The sequence below is a fragment of the Sinocyclocheilus rhinocerous genome, unplaced genomic scaffold (genome assembly GCF_001515625.1).
Source record: "Sinocyclocheilus rhinocerous isolate Xijiao unplaced genomic scaffold, SAMN03320098_v1.1 scaffold569, whole genome shotgun sequence".
Taxonomy (NCBI): Eukaryota; Metazoa; Chordata; class Actinopteri; order Cypriniformes; family Cyprinidae; genus Sinocyclocheilus; species Sinocyclocheilus rhinocerous.
The window spans coordinates 217,512-237,101 of record NW_015652146.1 but is presented as its reverse complement, the minus strand read 5'-3'; the positions used below and the strand labels follow the sequence as shown (position 1 = coordinate 237,101).

At 39.2% G+C, this 19,590-nt stretch overlaps 2 protein-coding genes and 1 pseudogene across 2 annotated transcripts in view; 2 read left to right on the top strand and 1 right to left on the bottom strand.

The window, feature by feature from the left end:
* LOC107713761 (IQ motif and SEC7 domain-containing protein 1-like) overlaps window positions 1-6,068 on the top strand; it is a 14,554-nt gene extending 8,486 nt beyond the window's left edge. The window contains exons 10-11 of the mRNA XM_016519366.1: window positions 1,087-1,266; window positions 5,717-6,068. Coding sequence (XP_016374852.1) covers window positions 1,087-1,266; window positions 5,717-5,730 — 194 coding nt within the window. The 3' untranslated portion in view covers window positions 5,731-6,068. The remainder of the gene's footprint in view (window positions 1-1,086; window positions 1,267-5,716) is intronic.
* Window positions 6,069-9,574: 3,506 nt separating this feature from the next.
* LOC107713742 (uncharacterized) lies at window positions 9,575-11,680 on the top strand (annotated as a pseudogene).
* Window positions 11,681-15,389: 3,709 nt separating this feature from the next.
* Window positions 15,390-18,721, bottom strand: LOC107713760 (cellular nucleic acid-binding protein-like). Its single transcript, XM_016519365.1, has 5 exons — window positions 18,644-18,721; window positions 17,119-17,230; window positions 16,975-17,040; window positions 16,669-16,867; window positions 15,390-16,369 (listed from the first exon to the last, which is right to left on the bottom strand). Exons 2-5 carry the CDS (start codon window positions 17,225-17,227, stop codon window positions 16,252-16,254), a joined length of 492 nt encoding a protein of 163 aa, XP_016374851.1. The 5' UTR covers window positions 17,228-17,230; window positions 18,644-18,721; the 3' UTR covers window positions 15,390-16,251.
* Between the last annotated feature and the right edge of the window lie 869 nt (window positions 18,722-19,590).

The following is a 19,590-nucleotide window of genomic DNA, read 5'->3' as shown; positions in this document are numbered from 1 at the left end:
TTGTTGACATTTGATGAGTTTGAGCGCGTGATGCGCGCTGTGAAAACGTTTTTCTTTAAAATCCATTTTATACTATCCGCCTTCATGGTAATGGTACTTTTACTTGAGTATATTTTTTCAGTACTCTTTCCACCACTGCTCATTTCACATGCGACAAGCTCATCCAATCATATTATAATGCTCATTTACATGTTTGATTGGAAGGGTCAGACTCAGAGGCTACGTTCCCAAATCAGAATCCCAGTGTGGCGCAAATCAGATTTTTTTGGATGACCATATAAACATTAAAAATCTATCTGACATTTTAAATTCCGATCCGGGCCACTTTCTAGTGTGAAAATAAATCAGATATGCGTCTGATTTCTTGCATTGTGACTCCTATATGAATGTCAGATCAGAATTCGTGTCATTTTTACATCTAACAACATTCTTCGACATTTTTTCCCCCTATGTTTAATTTCTCATTTGAGTTACCATTTTTCTCATTTGACTTATTATTTCTCTCTCTCTCTCCAGGGCCATCTGATTATATGCTAAATATGTTTTAGTATGTTATGGGAAATAAAGCACATTAAACTGACATTAGCTTTAAAGGGGTCATATGATACGATTTCAAGTTTTCCTTTCTCTTTGGAGTGTTACAAGCTGTTCGTGCATAGATAAGATCCCTAAAGTTGCAAAGACTAAAGTCTCGAACCCAAAGAGATATTCTTTATAAAAGGTAAAAAAACAGTATAAGTCATTACAATCCGTATTTATGTCCCCACTGGATGCAACAAATGCCTCGTTTATAATGGGTTTTAATGTTTTTGTCTCGTCGCTCCGGCCGGACAGGGCATCACAATATGGTAGGGGCGTAACATTTCCGTCACACGCTTGAGGTATTTGGCCAATCACAACGCACTGGATAGCTGGCCAATCAGAGCACACCTCGCTTACACAAAATAATGTTCTTTTTAGCAACGTCATATGACCCCTTTAATATAGAGAAGTATGCTGTATGACTCTTGCATGTTGTCCACGTACAATGTTATTTTGGAAATGTTTGCTATACGTTTGACTGTATGTGTGTTTGAATGTTTGTAGCTGAGCTGGAGAAACAGAAAGGAGTGGTCAGACCCAGTATGTCTCAGAGCATGTCGGGCCTAAAGAAAGAGAGCGGAAACGGCACCATGGGCCGCACTAGTCTGGATGACACGTACGCCATGGGGGAGGGGCTAAAGCGGAGCGCGCTCAGTAGCTCCCTGCGTGACCTTTCTGAAGCAGGTGAGTTCAGTGGATCTGATGTACTGATGAACAGATTTGCCTTTCTGGTCAGCAAAACCAGAAAGTACATGATGTTTTGTTTGTTTGTTTGTTTGATTCCCTATGTAGAATGATATTCCTCAAGTTTAAACATTTCTTAAAGTTTCTTAAACCTAATCTTACCACATATAAATATATTACAAATTATTTTTCACTGGTAGCATTAGACGCCGGCAGTATGGGTCCTACAGTGTTTGCAGTTTGTATTCACAGAACGAAGAAAAAAAAGGATAGCACACAAATGTTCATCTGTGGTGTGAATAGGTCCAGTGTTTATATTCTGAATCGTTTTTCACAAGTAATATTTGATCATGGAAGTGTTAGAATGGTGTCCTGCTCAAATGATGTGTTATTAAAAGAATATTCTGGGTTCAGTTCAGTTGAACAGCATTTGTGGCATAATATTGATTAAAATAAATCTGCTCAGACTTAGGAGGTTCTAAAAGCAAAAGTCGTTTTAGGGTTTATACATCGCTAAATTGTGCAATAAGCAGGTAGTTAGTGATTTAACACCAAAATCTTGTTAAACATATTGTTTTCTTCTTTTGGCTACACAAGTGTTTTAACATCTTTGGATTGACCTAATTAATTTCCATTGTAAATCATTTAATGTAAAACTGCATTCGCAGCTCATGGGTTTTCCTAGTGTCACTCAGTTGTTATTGGTAGACTGCAAATCAGGACTTGTTCCACAAAGGACAAGAGTTTGCGGATGATCCAGGACGTACAATGAACTTCATGCTCAGGATGTGGCGTTTCAGGATGTTGGAGAATGGAGGTTGCACCCTCAGACTGACAGTCTTATTTAGCTGAGGTTTAAAATGGCTTTCAGCAGAACATCCCATTGCCCCCTTTGGTTTTCTCTGTCTCCTCCATTGCTCTGGCACTCTGAATTCTTTCCCGCTAATACACCTGCTCCCAGCAGTTTTGATGAGAGTGCGGGAAGAGTCCAGGTAGATCCATTTCGGCCTTTCCCTTTTGGTTCAGTGGTGATGCTCCTTGGGAAGTGTTTTTCTGCAGGTGCGGCCTCAACTACATTTGTACAAGAAGTGTGTAGAGGGTATTGCTGCTCAGTATGTGCCTGTTAATGGTGTTTCTTTGGGGAGACACTCACTTGTCTCCTGTTTCAAGCTTAGACATCTAAGGCATTTCCAGCCTTCTTTTTTCCATCTTGGGAATTCTCTTTAGTCTTCGAAGGTTTGATGCATTCTCCGTTTGAGCCATTAGAGTCAGGAGGAGTTTTGTTAGTGGCCCTGACATCTCTCAAAAGGATTGAAGATTTGCAGGCTTTATCTGTGAACTCTTGTGGGTCTTGTTGTTGGGGATTCCTTAACTCTCATGTGGGGCTCCAGGACTCTTGCAATGGTGGAGATGCCCTCGACACCATGGGGATGAACGATGGAGACGGAGCCAATGGAAGTGGAGACCTAAGCACAGACGAAGAGACGGAGACCTGGGGTGACACCGGAGGCATGGGGGCCCAAGACGAATCCACAGGCTTGTGGGACCGAGGAAACGGGGGCCCGGCAGGCCGGTATGGAGTCGGTGGGACTGAGGACCAAGGTGGACCCGGAGGAAAGGAGGAGCCCAGCATAGGAATTGAAGGACAAGGTGTAGCCAGAAGACTGGAAGACCGTGGTATAGGCAGGTCGATGACTGACCAAGCTGGAACCGGAGGGACGAGGGAGCCTAATAGAGTCTGAGTACTGATGGACCCCGGTGGAGCTGTGGGAGCGTGGAGCCAAGGAGTAGCTGAAGTGTCAGAGAACTGAAGCCAGAGGGTCAACACTCCAAGGGGTGGCTGGCTGACAGGAAGCCCAAGGTCGATCCAGGTCAGCAAATGAGGAGCTGAAGGGCTGAGTGAAGCCAGTGGAGACAGAGCCGAAGAATTGGGAAGCTTAGGCAGAGGAGGAAGGAGTGGGAGGCAGGGTGGGGCCAGCGACAACAAAGACTCTGAGCTGGGCAGGACCAGTGGAGACACAGGAGATTCTGAGCTGAGTGGAACCAGCGGGGTCAGGAGAAACAGGGTGTCATCTTCTTCCAAAACATAAAAAAAATAGCTCAGAGGCCAGCGCCAGCTCACCTTCAGTGGCGAGAGTGTGGGTGGAGCTTCTTTCCATACCCTCGAATTCCACAAGGACTCCCACGATGACGGACGATGTTGCCGGCTCATGCACCTGGTCAGACGTTTCATGAGGCTCAGGGTCTGGGGAGATGGCAGCTCCAGTCGCATGGTTCACTTGTGTATAGCAGCAGGCTTGGGATCTCCGTCTGCAGTGGGCTTCAGATGGCTCAGCTCTGGATCGAGAGTGAGACTGTTGGTGAAGGCCAATCCATTGTTCACCAGCACCAACTCCACAAACATGGCGAAATCTTCCCTTGGCCCATCCACCGGAAGATGGGCCTTGGACCACTCACTAAGTCATGGAGAAAAAGACACACAGCAAGCAGTCCGGGAAGCGAGTCAGGCACACCAGTAACTGGACGGCTGGCAACTCCATAATTAAAAGGGGAAAAAAACACTGCAACGCCGCCTGAGTCAATTCTTCTCTTGTGAAGACGTGCATGAACACAAGAAATTACAAAAAAATGACTTCAATCGTAAACCCAACACGGAGCACTCTGGAGAATCACTGGGAAACACAACCACACAAAATATAGACGAGAACAGACAAAGGAACTGAGGAAACAGGACTTAACAGGAACATAATCAAGATAAAACAGCAGGTCAGAAGGAACTAATTACCAAACAAGGAAACTAAATGGGAAAGCAGGCAAACAGAAAGAAAACTAAAATGCAGAGGAGCTGTCAGTACCGATAGCCTTGTGGGCTGTGTGCCAATATATAACACCATTGCACTTTGGGCGTTCCAAGTTTAAGTCCTGTTTTGCAGACCTTTTCTGATCCCATCCTCCAAAAAAAAAAAAAATGCATGTCATTTTTCCAGGTCAGTTTGCATTACAGCAAAAGCACAAAAACTCTAGTCAGTCTGCTGTGTTTATATTGCATTGAAACTGCTCTTTCAGTCTTAAGTATTTGTGGGCATCATGTGTCTTGGCTTGTGTGTATTTGCTAAAATGGCTCATGAAAGGCAGCAGTATGCACAGATGGAAACTGGCAGTCAGTTACTGTGAATAATGACCCAGAAAGTCTCAGCGTGCTGTGTTCTTTCATCAGTTTAGAGTAGAGGGATGTTACAGGTGTGCTACTACATGTCTCGGTCAGGCAAGCATGAGCGCTGTACCAGTGCAGGATCTCTAGACAGCAGATTAGGAGTAAGTAGGCAGTGGGAGGGAATTATTTGATTTGATAATGTGTAATGCACATTTCTTTGCACCTTCTGTGCTTCATGGGTTAAAATGGTCCATTGTTTTCTTTATTGTAACATATTTATTGATGCCTAACCTGCCCGCCTGCTCACATGCATGCATGAACTGTTCGCCTACTGAAACTGGTGCTTGTCTGTAAGTGCAGGTGCTCAGAAAGACCTGGTGCCTATTTTTAAGCATGCATGTTTTTTTGCAAACAGTCTGATGATGGCTTCTTTATGTTCACGCAAGTCTGTTCTTTTAGTTCTTTTTTTAAAGGGGCTTTCACTTGTGTCTGTTAGATGGTTGATGAACCTCACACATACAGACACTGAGTGAAACTTTTTTTTTGGAAACATTTTTACCCAAGTTGCTCTTCTTTAATCAAATGCCTGGTGTCCCTGCAAGTCTCATCGGACCATGCTGATTGGACCTTTGAAGACTGAGTGAAATGTGGATTTCAGTCTGGTTTGCATTGCATTATATTTCATGCTTTCACAGAATTGTCTGGAGTGTTTTTTCATTCATTAAAACAGAACCATAGAAAAAAAACAGAGCGCATGTATTTTATATACAGGGCTGTTCATGCCTTTTGTAAACATGCTAAAGGGATATGCAACTGCGCACAACATTTTTTTTACCTCTCACAGGAATGATGCATTTTATAGATGCTGTGTGTGTTCATTTAAAAAATAAAGAAAAAAAGTGTCTCATAACACTTTTGTCACATAACTCCAACAATATAAAAAGTACAGTGCAATAATGTAATACCAACACTCTGAAGGACAGTCTCCAATTTACTACCAGTTTCCTGTCAAAATGAAACAAAAGCATGCACCGTCTCAATAAATTGGCATGATTCTGTTCAGGCTTTAAAGATTTAACCCAACTCCTGACCAGATTTAGAGCTGCTAAAACAGCATTTAAGTGACTGATATAAAAGGCAACTTTTCATCAATGATTTTTTAAAAACCTACGGAGAAAATGAAAATAGGAAAGCAAAGCTTCTGATAAAGGGTGCATTCATCGACATGTCTGTATTTACTTCACTAGTTGACTTGAAGTGTAAGATGAATGGCTTTAAACACGCCTCTCCTCACAGGGCTCCATCTTTAGCAGTCCTCCTCTGCGTCAGAGAGAACCTTCCTTCCAGAAGCATCTGTTTCCTGACAGACACAGCGCTCCAAACTCCAAACTTGGGTCACTTTTCGACAGCAGTCACGAATCCACCACCGTATCGCCGCTCCCCACTAGTGCGGCCTGTACCTCTTCAAACAGCTTTCACACGCGCTAGGCAATAACCATCAGCCCCGACACAGAGAAGAGTACGCTGGTGTGAGCTTTAAACAGACACGTGATGAGCAAAACCATACCAGAGCCATACCAGCCAATCCCAACAGAGCGGCGCATGTGCAAAAACAGCATCTGTGTTTGATGTCTCTCATACTTATAGCATTCTGTACGGTGCCCGAGAAGTGCAAAGCAAATCACAATTCTGAAAACAAAATAACAAATTACAAACGCAAATGCAAGTCTAAAAAACAAAATAACAATTCAGAAAGCACAACAACAATTCAGAAAACATTATAACAAGTCAGAAAACACAATAACAAACCCGAAAACAAAAGTTTTCAGAATTGTGATTTGCTTTGCACTTCTCGGCCACCGTAATTCTGCCTAGGGGTGAACGTCACAAGATTAGAATTCTGACAAGAATTTATCATTTGCATAAAGAATACCAAGGACCATTAAGAAATATTGCATTGTAACTTAGTTTTCATGACACATTTTGTCTTACTGTAATGCATTTTAAAGTTATAATAATACTAATAATAACAGTATTATTATTATCATTATTATCATCATCAAATCGTTTTTAGTCTGTTCCTGGAAAGCATAATAAAACAACAATTTTTCAATTAATATTAGCATACATTAAAGCCAGCAACCATGCTGCACAAATATTTGTACATTTAAATGATAAATTTTTTTCCACATTGCAGTGATATAGTTCTTATAGGAATTGCAATTTTTTTTAATTATTATTATTTATTGAGAAGTGTGTTTAATTGTGCTTAATATCAGCAAAAACAAATCTTAATGGTCCTAAATATGGATTTTGTTGCCTTTATGCAAAATATGAATATTTTTTATTTATTTATTTTTTTTTTCCTGACAGGTTTTTTTGATCCCCTTGACGGGTTTCATTAGATTTGCCCTGTGGAGGTTATAAAAACATACAACAAAATAGTAGGTTTGCCTGTATTCACGTTCATTCAAACTAGCAGAATGAGAGAGTAGATGTTCTAACGCTGTATTTGTTGTAGATGACAGCTCTACATTTGTCTTAACAATCATAAATGAACGTGCCAATGACCATTGCACCCTCTATGTTTCGTGTGTAGTACAGTAGTGTAACTGAAACCATTGTAAGCAAAAAGCGATGTTATAGAATACTGTAAAACATGTATTCACAACTTTTTGAGAACAATATCTTGGTCAGTTTGAATTGAGGTCATGTTTAAAGAAGTAGGCTACTAGAAACCTTCCATTGTGATCTATTATAAAGCACAAATGCAGTATCATGTGGCACTTTGAACTGCTCTACTACAGTGAAGTTGTACAGCATTGTATGAATCTTACAGAGATGTTAAAAATATGTTTGCATGTCTGGAGTAAGTTTTTTAAGAAATTATTCAGATTTTATTGTTATTTTCATATTTTTCTTTTCCTTTGGAGGAAAACCCTGGACTTCTGAGGGCCAGTGACGGAATTATTTTTCTATATTTTATGGATTGTTCTTGTTTGTTTTTAAGTGCAATATGTCTGTCATGATGGCGTGGTCATGGCTGGAGCATCTTTACTATTACTTCATCAGAGTGGCGTATAGATTCTCATCGAACACGTGTTTTTACATTGAAACGTCAAAGTGATCAGCTAGGCTTTAACTGTGATTTGTTATTGATGTTGTTCTTGGGTGTTTATTTATTATTATTGAAAATAAACCAGTGTTACCATGGCAATGAAGTGCAATCATGTAAAAAGTACTTTTCTTTTTTACTTTTAAACAACCAGGAGATAGTTTCAGGTGAATATTATGCAAGCATCTGTATGTTCAGAGGAATGTATATCTAGAAATGAACTTTTGGTCTGTGAAGTCAGGCAAATGAAAATGATTGTTGTACAGATGCATTCTGATCAGATAAATAAGCTGAAAATTGAAGAAATTTAAGAATACTTTTTCCATTTTTTTCACTATCAAAATTTTGTAATCCAGAGCATGTTTTCATGACCCCAAACCAAAGCTTTAGGGTTTCTTTTCAACATATCACATATATTGAGTGCAATATTCATTCTGATGTACTAAAGTCAACATGAAAACAGACTAAAACTGACCCTATGCTTTCGTAACACATTGCTGGTCTTATTGTGTGCACAATTCATTGGTGCACATTCATTCAAAGAAAAATAAATGGTCTTCTTATTCTATCTATTTAAAAAATTTAGCTTGAAATAATCACGCCTTCTTATTTCTCAACCCAGCTCCTCCAATCACCTGTCTTTTTTATTTTTTTATTTTTTTTTTACAATCTGATCAATTCCTGGTGGATACATGAAAATCCTGCCGTACATTTTTCATGTTTAATATCCTATTTTGCTCTCAATTAAGGAAGTAAAATGTGTTTGTGTATGTTGTTTCATGTTGACTTTAAGCAAAAAAAAATTATATTTATATATTATATTATTTTATATTACTTGCAAAGTAACACTTTTCAAAGATTTTTTTTCTGCATAAAATATTAATAACATGAGAAGATTGACAAACACGCCTTCTTATTTCTCAACCCAGCTCCTCCAATCACCTGTCTTTTTTATTTTTGTATTTTTTTTTTACAATCTGATCAATTCCTGGTGGATACATGAAAATCCTGCCGTACATTTTTCATGTTTAATATCCTATTTTGCGCTCAATTAAGGAAGTAAAATGTGTTTGTGTATGTTGTTTCATGTTGACTTTAAGAAAAAAAAAAATTATATTTATATATTATATTATTTTATATTACTTGCAAAGTAACACTTTCCAAAGATTTTTTTTCTGCATAAAATATTAATAACATGAGAAGATTGACAAATGTTTTAATGTTTTGATTGACAGATGCCCCAAAAATGCACTGAAGGTTCAAATGCACGGTTCTTTTTTTTTGTCCACCGTGAGCTGATCAACACTCAGCCTTAACTCTTTTATTTCACTTTACCTCTCTTTCTTATTATTCTGTATATTTCTTATTCTCCCCTTCTATGTGTTTCATCTCAGCAGCATTTCTCGTGCTCGACCTGTTGTTCTGTACTGTGTTGTGTGTTACTGCAGATAATGCATCTCATCCATGTCAAAAAAGGGGACCATTGTGTATATAGTGTGTACAGTATCCTGACTGCATTTGTATGAGCGGTGTGTTCCCGTCTGTTTTACTGTGCGTTACTGAAACACACAGTTTCTCTCCTCACAGGCTGCTATCACACTGTCCCAATCAAGCACTCGGAGAAATGCTCATAGAAAAGGTCATGGGTTTATTTGGTTGTTGTAGAACAGAGAATGCTTGTCTTTTGAGGTTTTCTTTTATGTGATGGTTATCTGTGTCGGTGTACAGTCAATGTAAAACTCAAACTGTGACGACATTCAGAACATAAAATAAAGCGAATATATAATACACATAGTAGACTGATAGTTTTTTTGTTTGTTTTTTTTAGACAGTCCAAGCTAGTAGTCCAGTAGTCTATTATCACATTTAAATTTGATTTTGATTGAGTCTTTCGTTTTGGTGGCATGCACTGCAGGCTAAATATTGGTCTTTCATCATATAGAGCAAGTTATTTCATTTTTTCGATATTTTCGAACACATCTCAACTCCAGATATACACATGCTGTTAGCAGATAGTCTTGTCCTCCTGTGATGATCACATGAGCCTCCATGCTCCTAGAGCTCTCACTGGTCAATACAAACATTATCAGCCGTTTATGGTTTACAGCGCCAGTGTTGCCTGTTTTCATATACACAAGCATGTGCAAGACAAAACACTTGTGGATGTACTTCTCAGCCTAAAAGCCAGGCTGATTATCACACATCTTCAGTTGCTTTCAATCACATGCTCTAAGGTAAGTCTTACATCCAGAATTGAAGAGGATGCAGACATTTTAAGTGTGGCTGAAGTTGCACATTTTGGGGTCCCTGTATTAGCATCCTTAACAAGAAAGTATACTGTAACTACAAACTTTTTGCATAATGTAGAATCAGGCATTTCTGCTTAAAGCTCTGCCTGTTGCCATGACTTTTTCAATTTTCACGCGTTATTTTAAGACTTTTACCAATCTGTCCTTCCCTCTGATAGAATCCAAAATGCTACTGACATGATGAAGAGTTTTCCTCAAACTGCTGACGGATTTCCTATTGAAACATATTGGACATATCAAAAGGTGGATGGTTATACATTTTTACATATGTAAATAGTTTTCCTTTTTGGTAACTTGTGCGTATCACGCTAAAGTTACAGTAGTTATCGTCTTTTCAGTTGTGTATATACATTATAGTGGAAATAACTTTGTAGAGACAAGCTTAGTAAGCTATTTTAATAATGTTGGTTATAAATATTCACGAGCTGCTCACACAAAGAGCTGTCCTCGACACATTTACTGTGGGTAAATATCCACCTCATCCAGCTCTTTTGTTTTCTGTCCTATATCCGCTACAGTGTGTAAAGGAGGACTCATTGCATGAGTGAACTGACTGAAAGTATCAAACTGAAAATCTTTTTTTAGACCTTTTCGCAAACCTGTTTGACCGATTCGATCAAAAGAGTTTAATTTGGCTTTGCTAGTTTTAATCACCTAATACAGGGGATCCTTCTCCTGAAGGGCCACTTTCATGGAGTTTAGCTATATGGTGATATCCATAAGACAAGGATTTAGCAGTAGCCTATTAAAGTATAAAGTAAAAAAGTAAAAAGCCACGCCCCTGATGCCCCACTTAGCGTCTATTTAAGCAAAGAGTGCAATTTATAAGCATAATAATACACAACTTGCCCTATTTTACTGAACAAAAAAAAAATAAAAAATTGTTTTCTCACACCCAGGATGCTCTTTAATTCAGGGTTGACTCTTCTCTTGTGCTCGGTCTTTGCACGTGTTTAGGGTTAGGCTTAGTTGCCAGTCCTGCAGGTGCAAGACTTTGCGGTCCCGAGGTCTGAGGGTGAACTGCCCCTCACCGAACTCCTGCTGCAGAATAACCTCCTGACCACCATAACTCCAGGGCGTTTAGACCAGCTCCACCATCTGGGAACCCACTGCGACTGCAGCATCCAGTACTTAAGACAATGGCTAAGAGGAATAAAACCATGATGTTCCTGCAGAACTAGCCCAAAGGTCCATCGATGAGCTCACTGATGCTGATTTTGCGACCTGTGTCTCTGATCAATGCTTTGAGTGGGTTTATAATGCGACATGACGTGACGTGGCCAAGTATGGTGACCCATACTCGGAATTAGTGCTCTGCACAAAGTGCACACACACAGCAGTGAACACACACCCGGAGCAGTGGGCAGCCATTTTTTTGCTGCGGCGCCCGGGGAGCAGTTGGGGGATCGGTGCCTTGCTCAAGGGCACCTCAGTCGTGGTATTGAAGGTGGGAGAGAGCGCTGTACATTCACTCCCCCCACCTACAATCCCTGCCGGTACGAGACTCGAACCCGCAACCTTTGGGTTACGAGTCCGACTCTCTAACCATTAGGCCACGACTTAATGCTTTGCTTTCTCATTGGTTTGCTGCTGTGGTGCCTGCAGCTAGCAAGAAACTCTACGTTTATTCTGGGGATTGATGAGAGACACACTGGATTTGAGGCAGAATCTCTTCAATCACTCAAACCCAAACACAGAGCGAGGATGAGGTGCAGTATCGGGTCACTGAGCCCAGGAACCGATGACATGGACAAGCCTTTACTCAACATGGACATCCTCCCTCAGATACTGGACGTCCTGCACAAGCAACACAACATTAAGATTAAAGTACCGTGAAAAACTGAACCGTGTTCCTACCCTTTCACTTGCTTGTATGTAATAATATGCTTTCATTTGACATGTAACATGGACTGCGTTATTAGAAAACTGTAAATCTTGCCAGATACATTTATATTTTGCTCTGTAAGTTGGATTTGAGTTATTATATTGTGTTAAAAAAGACAAAGAAAAGAAAATGAAAGCAAACCTCTAAGTCTGCATTATTATGGCTGGATTATGGAGCAGGCCAGTGAGGCTGTCTTTGGGACACCGTGCTTCTCACCAGGGCCCACTTGTTAAATAAGTTAAAAGATTTGGAAATCCCAGTTTATATTGGATCAGGTAATCCGTTTTACTTTTGTGCCGGTTTTTCCAATGCAACATTAGACCTGATGCAGGAACACACTTCTTCTGATTACCAAATCCAGATAAGTCTAAAACTGAAATACAAATGAATAAAAACTATATAGACATTAAATAATAATAATAATAATAATAAAGTAAAAATGATAAAAACACAACAAAATTACTAAAACTTAAATTAAAACAGAAATGTATATTTTGTAATTCAACTCATTCAGAATATTAATAAAATTATATTATATTAGTCTAAAATAAGAATAAAATGGGACTACATATCACAATGTAGGCTACTAAAGAACAGGTACAATAGTCAGTGTGTGGTCACATTACATATGTGTTTTTATTTGTAGAGACAGAAAACAGCTAAATAAAACAATACAAACATCTCCTTTCATGTCCAGTCAGACAAGAAAATAAATAGAAACACATATACAAGCAATAATAAGGGATGTGATTTTTGGAAACTACTTTTAACTGGTTCTGATGATTGTGTCATTATAAGTATGGTCTTTTGTCAGATTTAACCTAAAGTAAAACCGTATGAATGTACAAATGCATACAAATTCACCAAATTTTAAAAATACTTTTTTTTTCTTAAAATTCTTAGCTGCTTAATGTTAGCCAACCAAAACATCTATGTATTGTTAAAAGCGCTATATAAATAAAGGTGACTTGACTTGTTTCAACACTGTAATATGTTCTCCTGCCCCATTAGCTTGTGGGCAATACTGTATATACTGGAATATCACAATACTATATCATATTGGATGTCACCGAAAGACAGCAAAAGACAATTGTGTGGATTGTCTTATCTCCTGAAGATTAGTTCACACAATCCCTTAGTGGCCTTTGTAAGGTAAATTGACAAGTCTTCTGCGCAGTGACAAGACAGTGGTCACCCTGCACAATTGTGTAAAAGTTAGGTTCTAGTTCTTTGCACCACCTTTTTGTCTTTACCAACCTTTCTCTGTCTGTGTGTGAAACTGGGCTAACTGAAGGCAGAGAGAGACAATAAGTGAGAAGCAGCAGTAACAATTTCTGGTTCGTCTGTTGGGTCACCTATCTTATCTCAGGTAAAGGGAGTCGGGAGAGGGAGTCTGCAGTTGTGTTGTATTTCGCAGGGTGGTATATGACCTCATATGAATAACACAACAGGTGGACTAACCAAATTCACATGCCAGTTCTTCCTGTGCCTTTGGATGTAAGACGTGTCCTTCCAGAGGAGCCATAAGCGAGGATACACAGGTGTATCCAATGCGGAAGTCTTTCTTGTTGAAAAACCTGGCGCGCGTATAAATTCTCCTCCCCCTTCACATCTGTCATAATTTTAATTTATGTTTTACCTTTGCAGTTATAAATATCTACAGGGCATCTTGCTTTGTTAATAATTATTATAAATGTCTTAACCCAACTTTAACAACATAAGGGCAGATCCCCTGAGCTCAGCTGATGACGCTTTGAAGTGACGCTTGAGGGATCAAGAATATTCCAATGTATAAATAATCTTTCCTTCGATTCCTCCGTCCTCATTTTCTTTCCTTGCATCCTTCCCTCACATTCTAAGGGGGGTGGAGCTGAGACACGAGAGAAAACGAGGATGCACAAATAAGAAATGAGAAGTACTTTGCACTTTGAAAGGGAATGATACTATGCACTCAGCATTGCTTTTGATACTATTGACCACAACACTCTCTTGAAAATTATGCTGGCATTAGTGGAATTGCATCGGCATGGTTTAAAATGTATTTGTCTGACTGTATTTATAATTGTAGTAATAAATGAAGAGGTGTCATATATCAGTCACAAGATCAGAATGGAGTGCCACAAGGCTCAGTACTAAAATCCTTGCTGTTCACCTTGTTCATGCTACAGTTTTGGAGATATCATTAAGAAACTTGGAGCAGGTTTTCACTGTTACGCTGACAATATGAGGTTTTATATTTCCTCAAGGCCAATTCGCAAAGCTAATGCAATGGAGTTAATTAAAAAGATGAAAAGATTAAAAAATGGCCATCATCTGCTTTAATTTGCATGCAACAAAAAATTTGGTTTGATGCACCCGTTTCTGCGAAGATGAATGTCAAGACTTTTGTTAAATGTTCTGTCTTATTAGCTGGGTGGCTGTTGGCTCAGATGAACGCTGCTGTCCCAAGTTTGCCACAGGCCTTTGTCTTTTTGTCCTGCAACGGGTGTTTCAATGTGATGCATCTAAAACAATCTCTGACTCCTTTTATGCAACACTTTCAAGACCTCATATTTAAAGCTGAAGTCCAGTTCCAGCAAAAGAAAAAAAAAAAGCATTACATTTGAAGTAGTTGTACTTTTCTGAAGTAGTTAAACTAAAATGCTGCTAGACTGCTTCACAAAAGCAGGATGGTTTTTATATTTTGTCCCGCACATGACTGCCCTGCACCTGTAACATTTACTAACTGTTGCTCAATAAACCAATAACACAAATGAAAGCTGTATGTTATAGATATTACATACATTTGAGTAATTTTATTTTTATTTTTTAGGCATTTATACTTTGCTGGAGTCTCGTGAATAATTTCTTCCTCCAGCATCCAGCAATTCAAAACTTGTGCCACAGGACTGCATATGCAATCACCCATACCCTCTTTATCTTAGCTATCTCTCCGCAACAGTAACAGAAGAATGCCTAAGCATGGATCTTAAAGGGGTCATATGATGCGATTTCAAGTTTTCCTTTCTCTTTGGAGTGTTACAAGCTGATTGTGCATTGATAAGATCCCTGAAGTTGCAAAGACTAAAGTCTCAAAACCAAAGAGATATTCTTTTATTTTTTTTTCTGCTGGAAGTTTAGATATCTGCTTGCATTTTCACGTTTATTTATTTATACAAATTCCAAATGTAAATGTATTATGTAATATTTATTACAAATATTTTATCAATGTAATTGTGAATAACTCATTTTAAAAATTCAAATAATTTTACATTAATTTGCTAAATTAAAAACTGCAATGACTAGAAATTGCAGTTGAAATACTTCCCTAATTTCTAGATGGCAGAGCATGAATTTGCTATGCAATTAGATATGTTTTGCTCTTAATTTGAACAGACTGTTTGTCTGCAACAACACCTGTTTGGTGTTTAAGTACTTTTAGCCTGATGAGTTTAGATGCAAAAGTCTCCCTTTGCTTCTGTCCTGTTTAAATGTGTACTAATCCTTTCAGTGCATGTTGACTACTAAATGGGCCAACTGTGTCTGCTGCGCATATCATTGAATAAACAGTTGCGTTAAAAAAAAAGTATATAATATATATAAAATGGCAAACGCCTGCTTGGAATGGAACTCAACCATTTCATATTTTTCTAAGCAATAAAAATCATGAATGCAGGCAAATTCCTCATCCTCCTCCAACTTTATTGACAGTTTAAAATTACATATCTATGTTCTAGGACTTAAGTTGCAATTTCCTTCCGACTTAAAAACTGAGTACAAGCAATGATATTCTTACAGTAGTCCAAGTGATATTGTACAAAAATATCTGATTTCTGTGAAAACATTCTTTTTTGCTAATTGTTGCTAATTTCACGTCTCTCTATTGTACTGGATAATTTAAGGTAGAAAGGACTAAAATTACTCTGTAGTGTTCAGCATTAACAAGCACTGTTTGCTGAACCCTCAAACAGGACTTTTTAGAAAAAAAGTCAAACTGAATAAAAATACAGACCCAAAATGTATGATTTCTGGAAGTCTAATTAATTCAAATATACCAATATAACATTTCCTTGTAGACACACAACACTCTGCTGTGAGCTGCTAGAGGGCACCAGATCATAATGGACTTCCTGCGATGAAAATGGTCTTCTTTCACTTTTCTCCGTATAACCACAAAACAAAACACCAGAATTGAGTCTTCGCCTGACTTCTCTCTTACACTTGATCTAAGGTTCACTTCCGTGAGCCCAGAGGTTCCCTGTGGCGCGGGATGTCCCAGTAATGGATCTTTTCACCAATGGCATGGAAAGGGGTCCCTTAACAAAGCATCATTCATTACACCTCTACCTAAATAAACATTTAGTTTTAAACGCAATATGATTTTTCTTTTTACCCCTTTTCTGCATAACAAAGGAAAAACAAAACTCAAAGCTGCTCACTGGCCTGGGAAAGGCCTCTGTTTGCCAGCCTTTGGCCAATGAAGAGGATTCAGAGAAGAGAAACAACCATCAATCAGGAAAGGAGGGGCGACAGAGGAAGGAAGTTACGCAGACGCTTCAATGGTGCATTCTCTCGCCAGGTGACCGGTCTTGCCGCAGTTGTAGCAGTTCACCTCAGTCGCCTTGCTGCACTGCACTGCCACGTGACCGATCTCGCCACACCTGCAAACCAACACGCATTTTAGTTTCCCGCTGAACTCAAAGCCTTTCAGTAGTCATTTACCCCAAAATATAAACTGTATCATTTACTCTCATTCATGTCGCCATGCCATTAAAAACTCGCAAGCTATTTTTCTGTTGAACACAAACGTTTTTAAAGAAGCATGAGTCTATAATGACAACATCTGTAGCACGCACTCACATGGTGCATTGCGTTCGGATACTACGCACAAAACAACCTTATGCGCCATGACATTATTATTAAACGATTTCTTTACACGTCAAGCTCCGATGGGACTTACCGGTAACATTTCACCTTGTCACATAGCTTCTGGATGTGTCCGAACCCCCCGCAGGAGTAGCACTTCTGCTCGTTGCCGTGGTCACAGTCGCGTGCCACATGACCGGCTTTGCCGCAGTTATAGCAACACTGCTCTCTCTCCTTCTTGGGTTCTTTGCAGTCTCTGGAAATATGGCCACTCCTGTGGCAATTGTAGCATGCTGTATTTGAAGCAGGAGAAAGCTTTAATAAACAATGTAGATTACCAACAATGCAACAGATCTTCAAGTTCTTACTAATCAAAGTGCAGTGAGGCAGAGCGTCTTACCGTCCTCAGTCTGTTCGCAATCTCTCGCAATGTGGCCCTGCTCTCCACACCTGTAACAGAACAGATCTAGAGAGAGAAAGAGCATCTTAGTTAGAGTGCATCTGTCTCGAAGCAGCGCTGTTTGAATAACTGGAGAAGCCCTACCCTTTCCTCGTCCCCGGCCCCGGCCACGACCTCGACCAGCATTAGGACAGTTCTTGATCCAATGTCCGGAGCGGCCACATCCAAAGCACTCGCTGGCACTCATGTCCATTATCTGTGGAGACAGAGCCACAAACTCTGGTTTCATTCATGCGAACCACAGAGTGCTCCTTGTTCAAAACAGTGTAAGCTCATGGGGTAAAGACAAGCAAGCATTACCAAATATCTTTACATGGGGAGTCTAAGTTTAGGTTTATTTTCATGGTGACATTTTTATTGCAATTTTAAAAGGGTTCCTATATTTGCAATCTCTGTATTCATATATCATGCAGTCTAAGTTCTTTCATTCCACAAAAAAATATATATTGGGTCAATCACTGGAATTGAACTTTGTAGTGTGAGCTTGCTAACACATTTATGACACCCAGTAATAACTTGATTATTTTAATGGAAACAATCCAAACAGACATAAAATCAAAAAACTAAAGCATCTACTGTAAATGGCAATGCTGATGGCACGTGTCCTAGCACCAACACTACTGCATTTGCAATCTCTGTATTCATATATCATGCAGTCTAAGTTCTTTCATTCCACAAAAAAATATATATTGGGTCAATCACTGGAATTGAACTTTGTAGTGTGAGCTTGCTAACACATTTATGACACCCAGTAATAACTTGATTATTTTAATGGAAACAATCCAAACAGACATAAAATCAAAAAACTAAAGCATCTACTGTAAATGGCAATGCTGATGGCACGTGTCCTAGCACCAACACTACTGCTTAAAATCTAACACAATTAACAGGGTTTTCACAGTAAAAAAAAAAACTTTAATGGCAATGCTGATGGCACGTGCCCTAGCACAACCACTATGCTTAAAATCTAACACAATTAACAGGGTTTTCACAGTAAAAAAAAAAACTTTAAACACTCATCACTGTATTTAAAAAGAGGTTTCATGAAGGGCAAAACACCTACATAATGGTTTAACCACTACAAATCATCAGATCACGTATCAGCCTATGGAAACACACTACATGAGCGAAGCTGCTTTCATCAGGAATACATTAGCACAGTATGCATATGAAATATGCATGATCAATGCATGCGTTTAGAGATGTATAGCTGTTAAATGACACATGACTGAAGGAAAGTCACATGGTAATGCTCCACAGCCTTAGAACCTCAACACTGGGCCTCATCATGCATTTTCACACTAAGATTTCACACATACACTCAGCGCTATCGCTATTCTGTCGCGATGTGTGTATTCATGAGCTGCTGTGGGTTTTATTTTTGGAAACGCACATGTGCACGTGCACTTATATGAGACTTTCCCGCGCAGCCACGAGCTGCAGCAGGCCTCAGCTAGCTTAACGTGCGAGATTAAACACACTCAACGCACTCGCGAACCCTGCGGTTAACATAATCACAGCTGGCATTAAATGTGTAACGGATCATTGAGTTAATATGGACAAAATCCGTTGGAAATGTGGGTTTATCGCTGATAATATGTGTACTCACCTATAGCGGAACACTAGCCTGTTAGCTGCGACTCACTGCTGTTTACTCCTCCCTTCAGCACTGCGCATGAATCCGCTGAGCGACAGATACAGTAGCCAATAAGAGATCCCGATTCAGAGCGGGATGACCAATGAGGATCGAGTGCCTGGAGACGCCCCTCCATTCTGACCAATCGCTGATCGAAAAGAGACACTGTCCTGCCCACACAGCAGCAACACTGCCGTGATGTTCAGAACGGAACATTACCAGAGTTGCCAAGTCCGCGTATTATACTCGACTTTGGGCTTCTTTTTTTGTAAAGTTTCGTGAAAAAAATCCCGGGTTGCGGTTTTTTGGGCTTATTTTAAAAAATATGGTTGCTTGTTAGGAAAACCTGACAAGCAACTTCGTTTCTTTTCATTTATGTTCACTGTATTCTCCAATGCATTGATTGACACTCAGTCTGCTCACAGTTAATAGCCAATCAGTGCAAAAATATAAGTGCTGTAGCCTAATTTGTCAAATATTCCGCCCCCTCCGCACGCGCCGCCTTTTTGAACGTGATTTTTCTTCAATGAGGGATTGAAGGCAGTCTAATTTTTAATTTGTACAATGTTTTGTAATGTATAAATTATCACGGGCTGTAAAAAACAAAACAAAAAAAACAAGTAGTCCTATACAAATACTAAGAGTAGATTTGGTTCGAATAGCCATTATTTTAGTAGGCTATAAATATGTGGCTATGTTACAGCTCCCCTTTGAAGCTCTTGTGTTTTTCTCCTTTTCCATCTGTCCAATCCTATTCTGTTTTGATCTATTTTGTATCTATTTTGTTCCTGCTTTGTTGCAGTTTGCTGATTTTTGTAAAATAACGTATGTTTTTGCTTTTCAGATAAAAGTTTAATATGTTGCGGGCTCATTTATTGGTAATAAATAATTGATAATAAATTATATTGATGATAATAAAT

Excerpts from the sequence above, each read along its gene's own strand:
- LOC107713760 (XM_016519365.1), bottom strand. The coding sequence starts at position 17,227 with ATGGACATGAGTGCCAGCGAGTGCTTTGGATGTGGCCGCTCCGGACAT. Across the intron at positions 16,868-16,974 it reads TTGCGAACAGACTGAGGACG|CATGCTACAATTGCCACAGG; the intron begins GTAAGACGCTCT and ends CTTCAAATACAG. Across the intron at positions 16,370-16,668 it reads GACAAGGTGAAATGTTACCG|GTGTGGCGAGATCGGTCACG; the intron begins GTAAGTCCCATC and ends GTTGGTTTGCAG.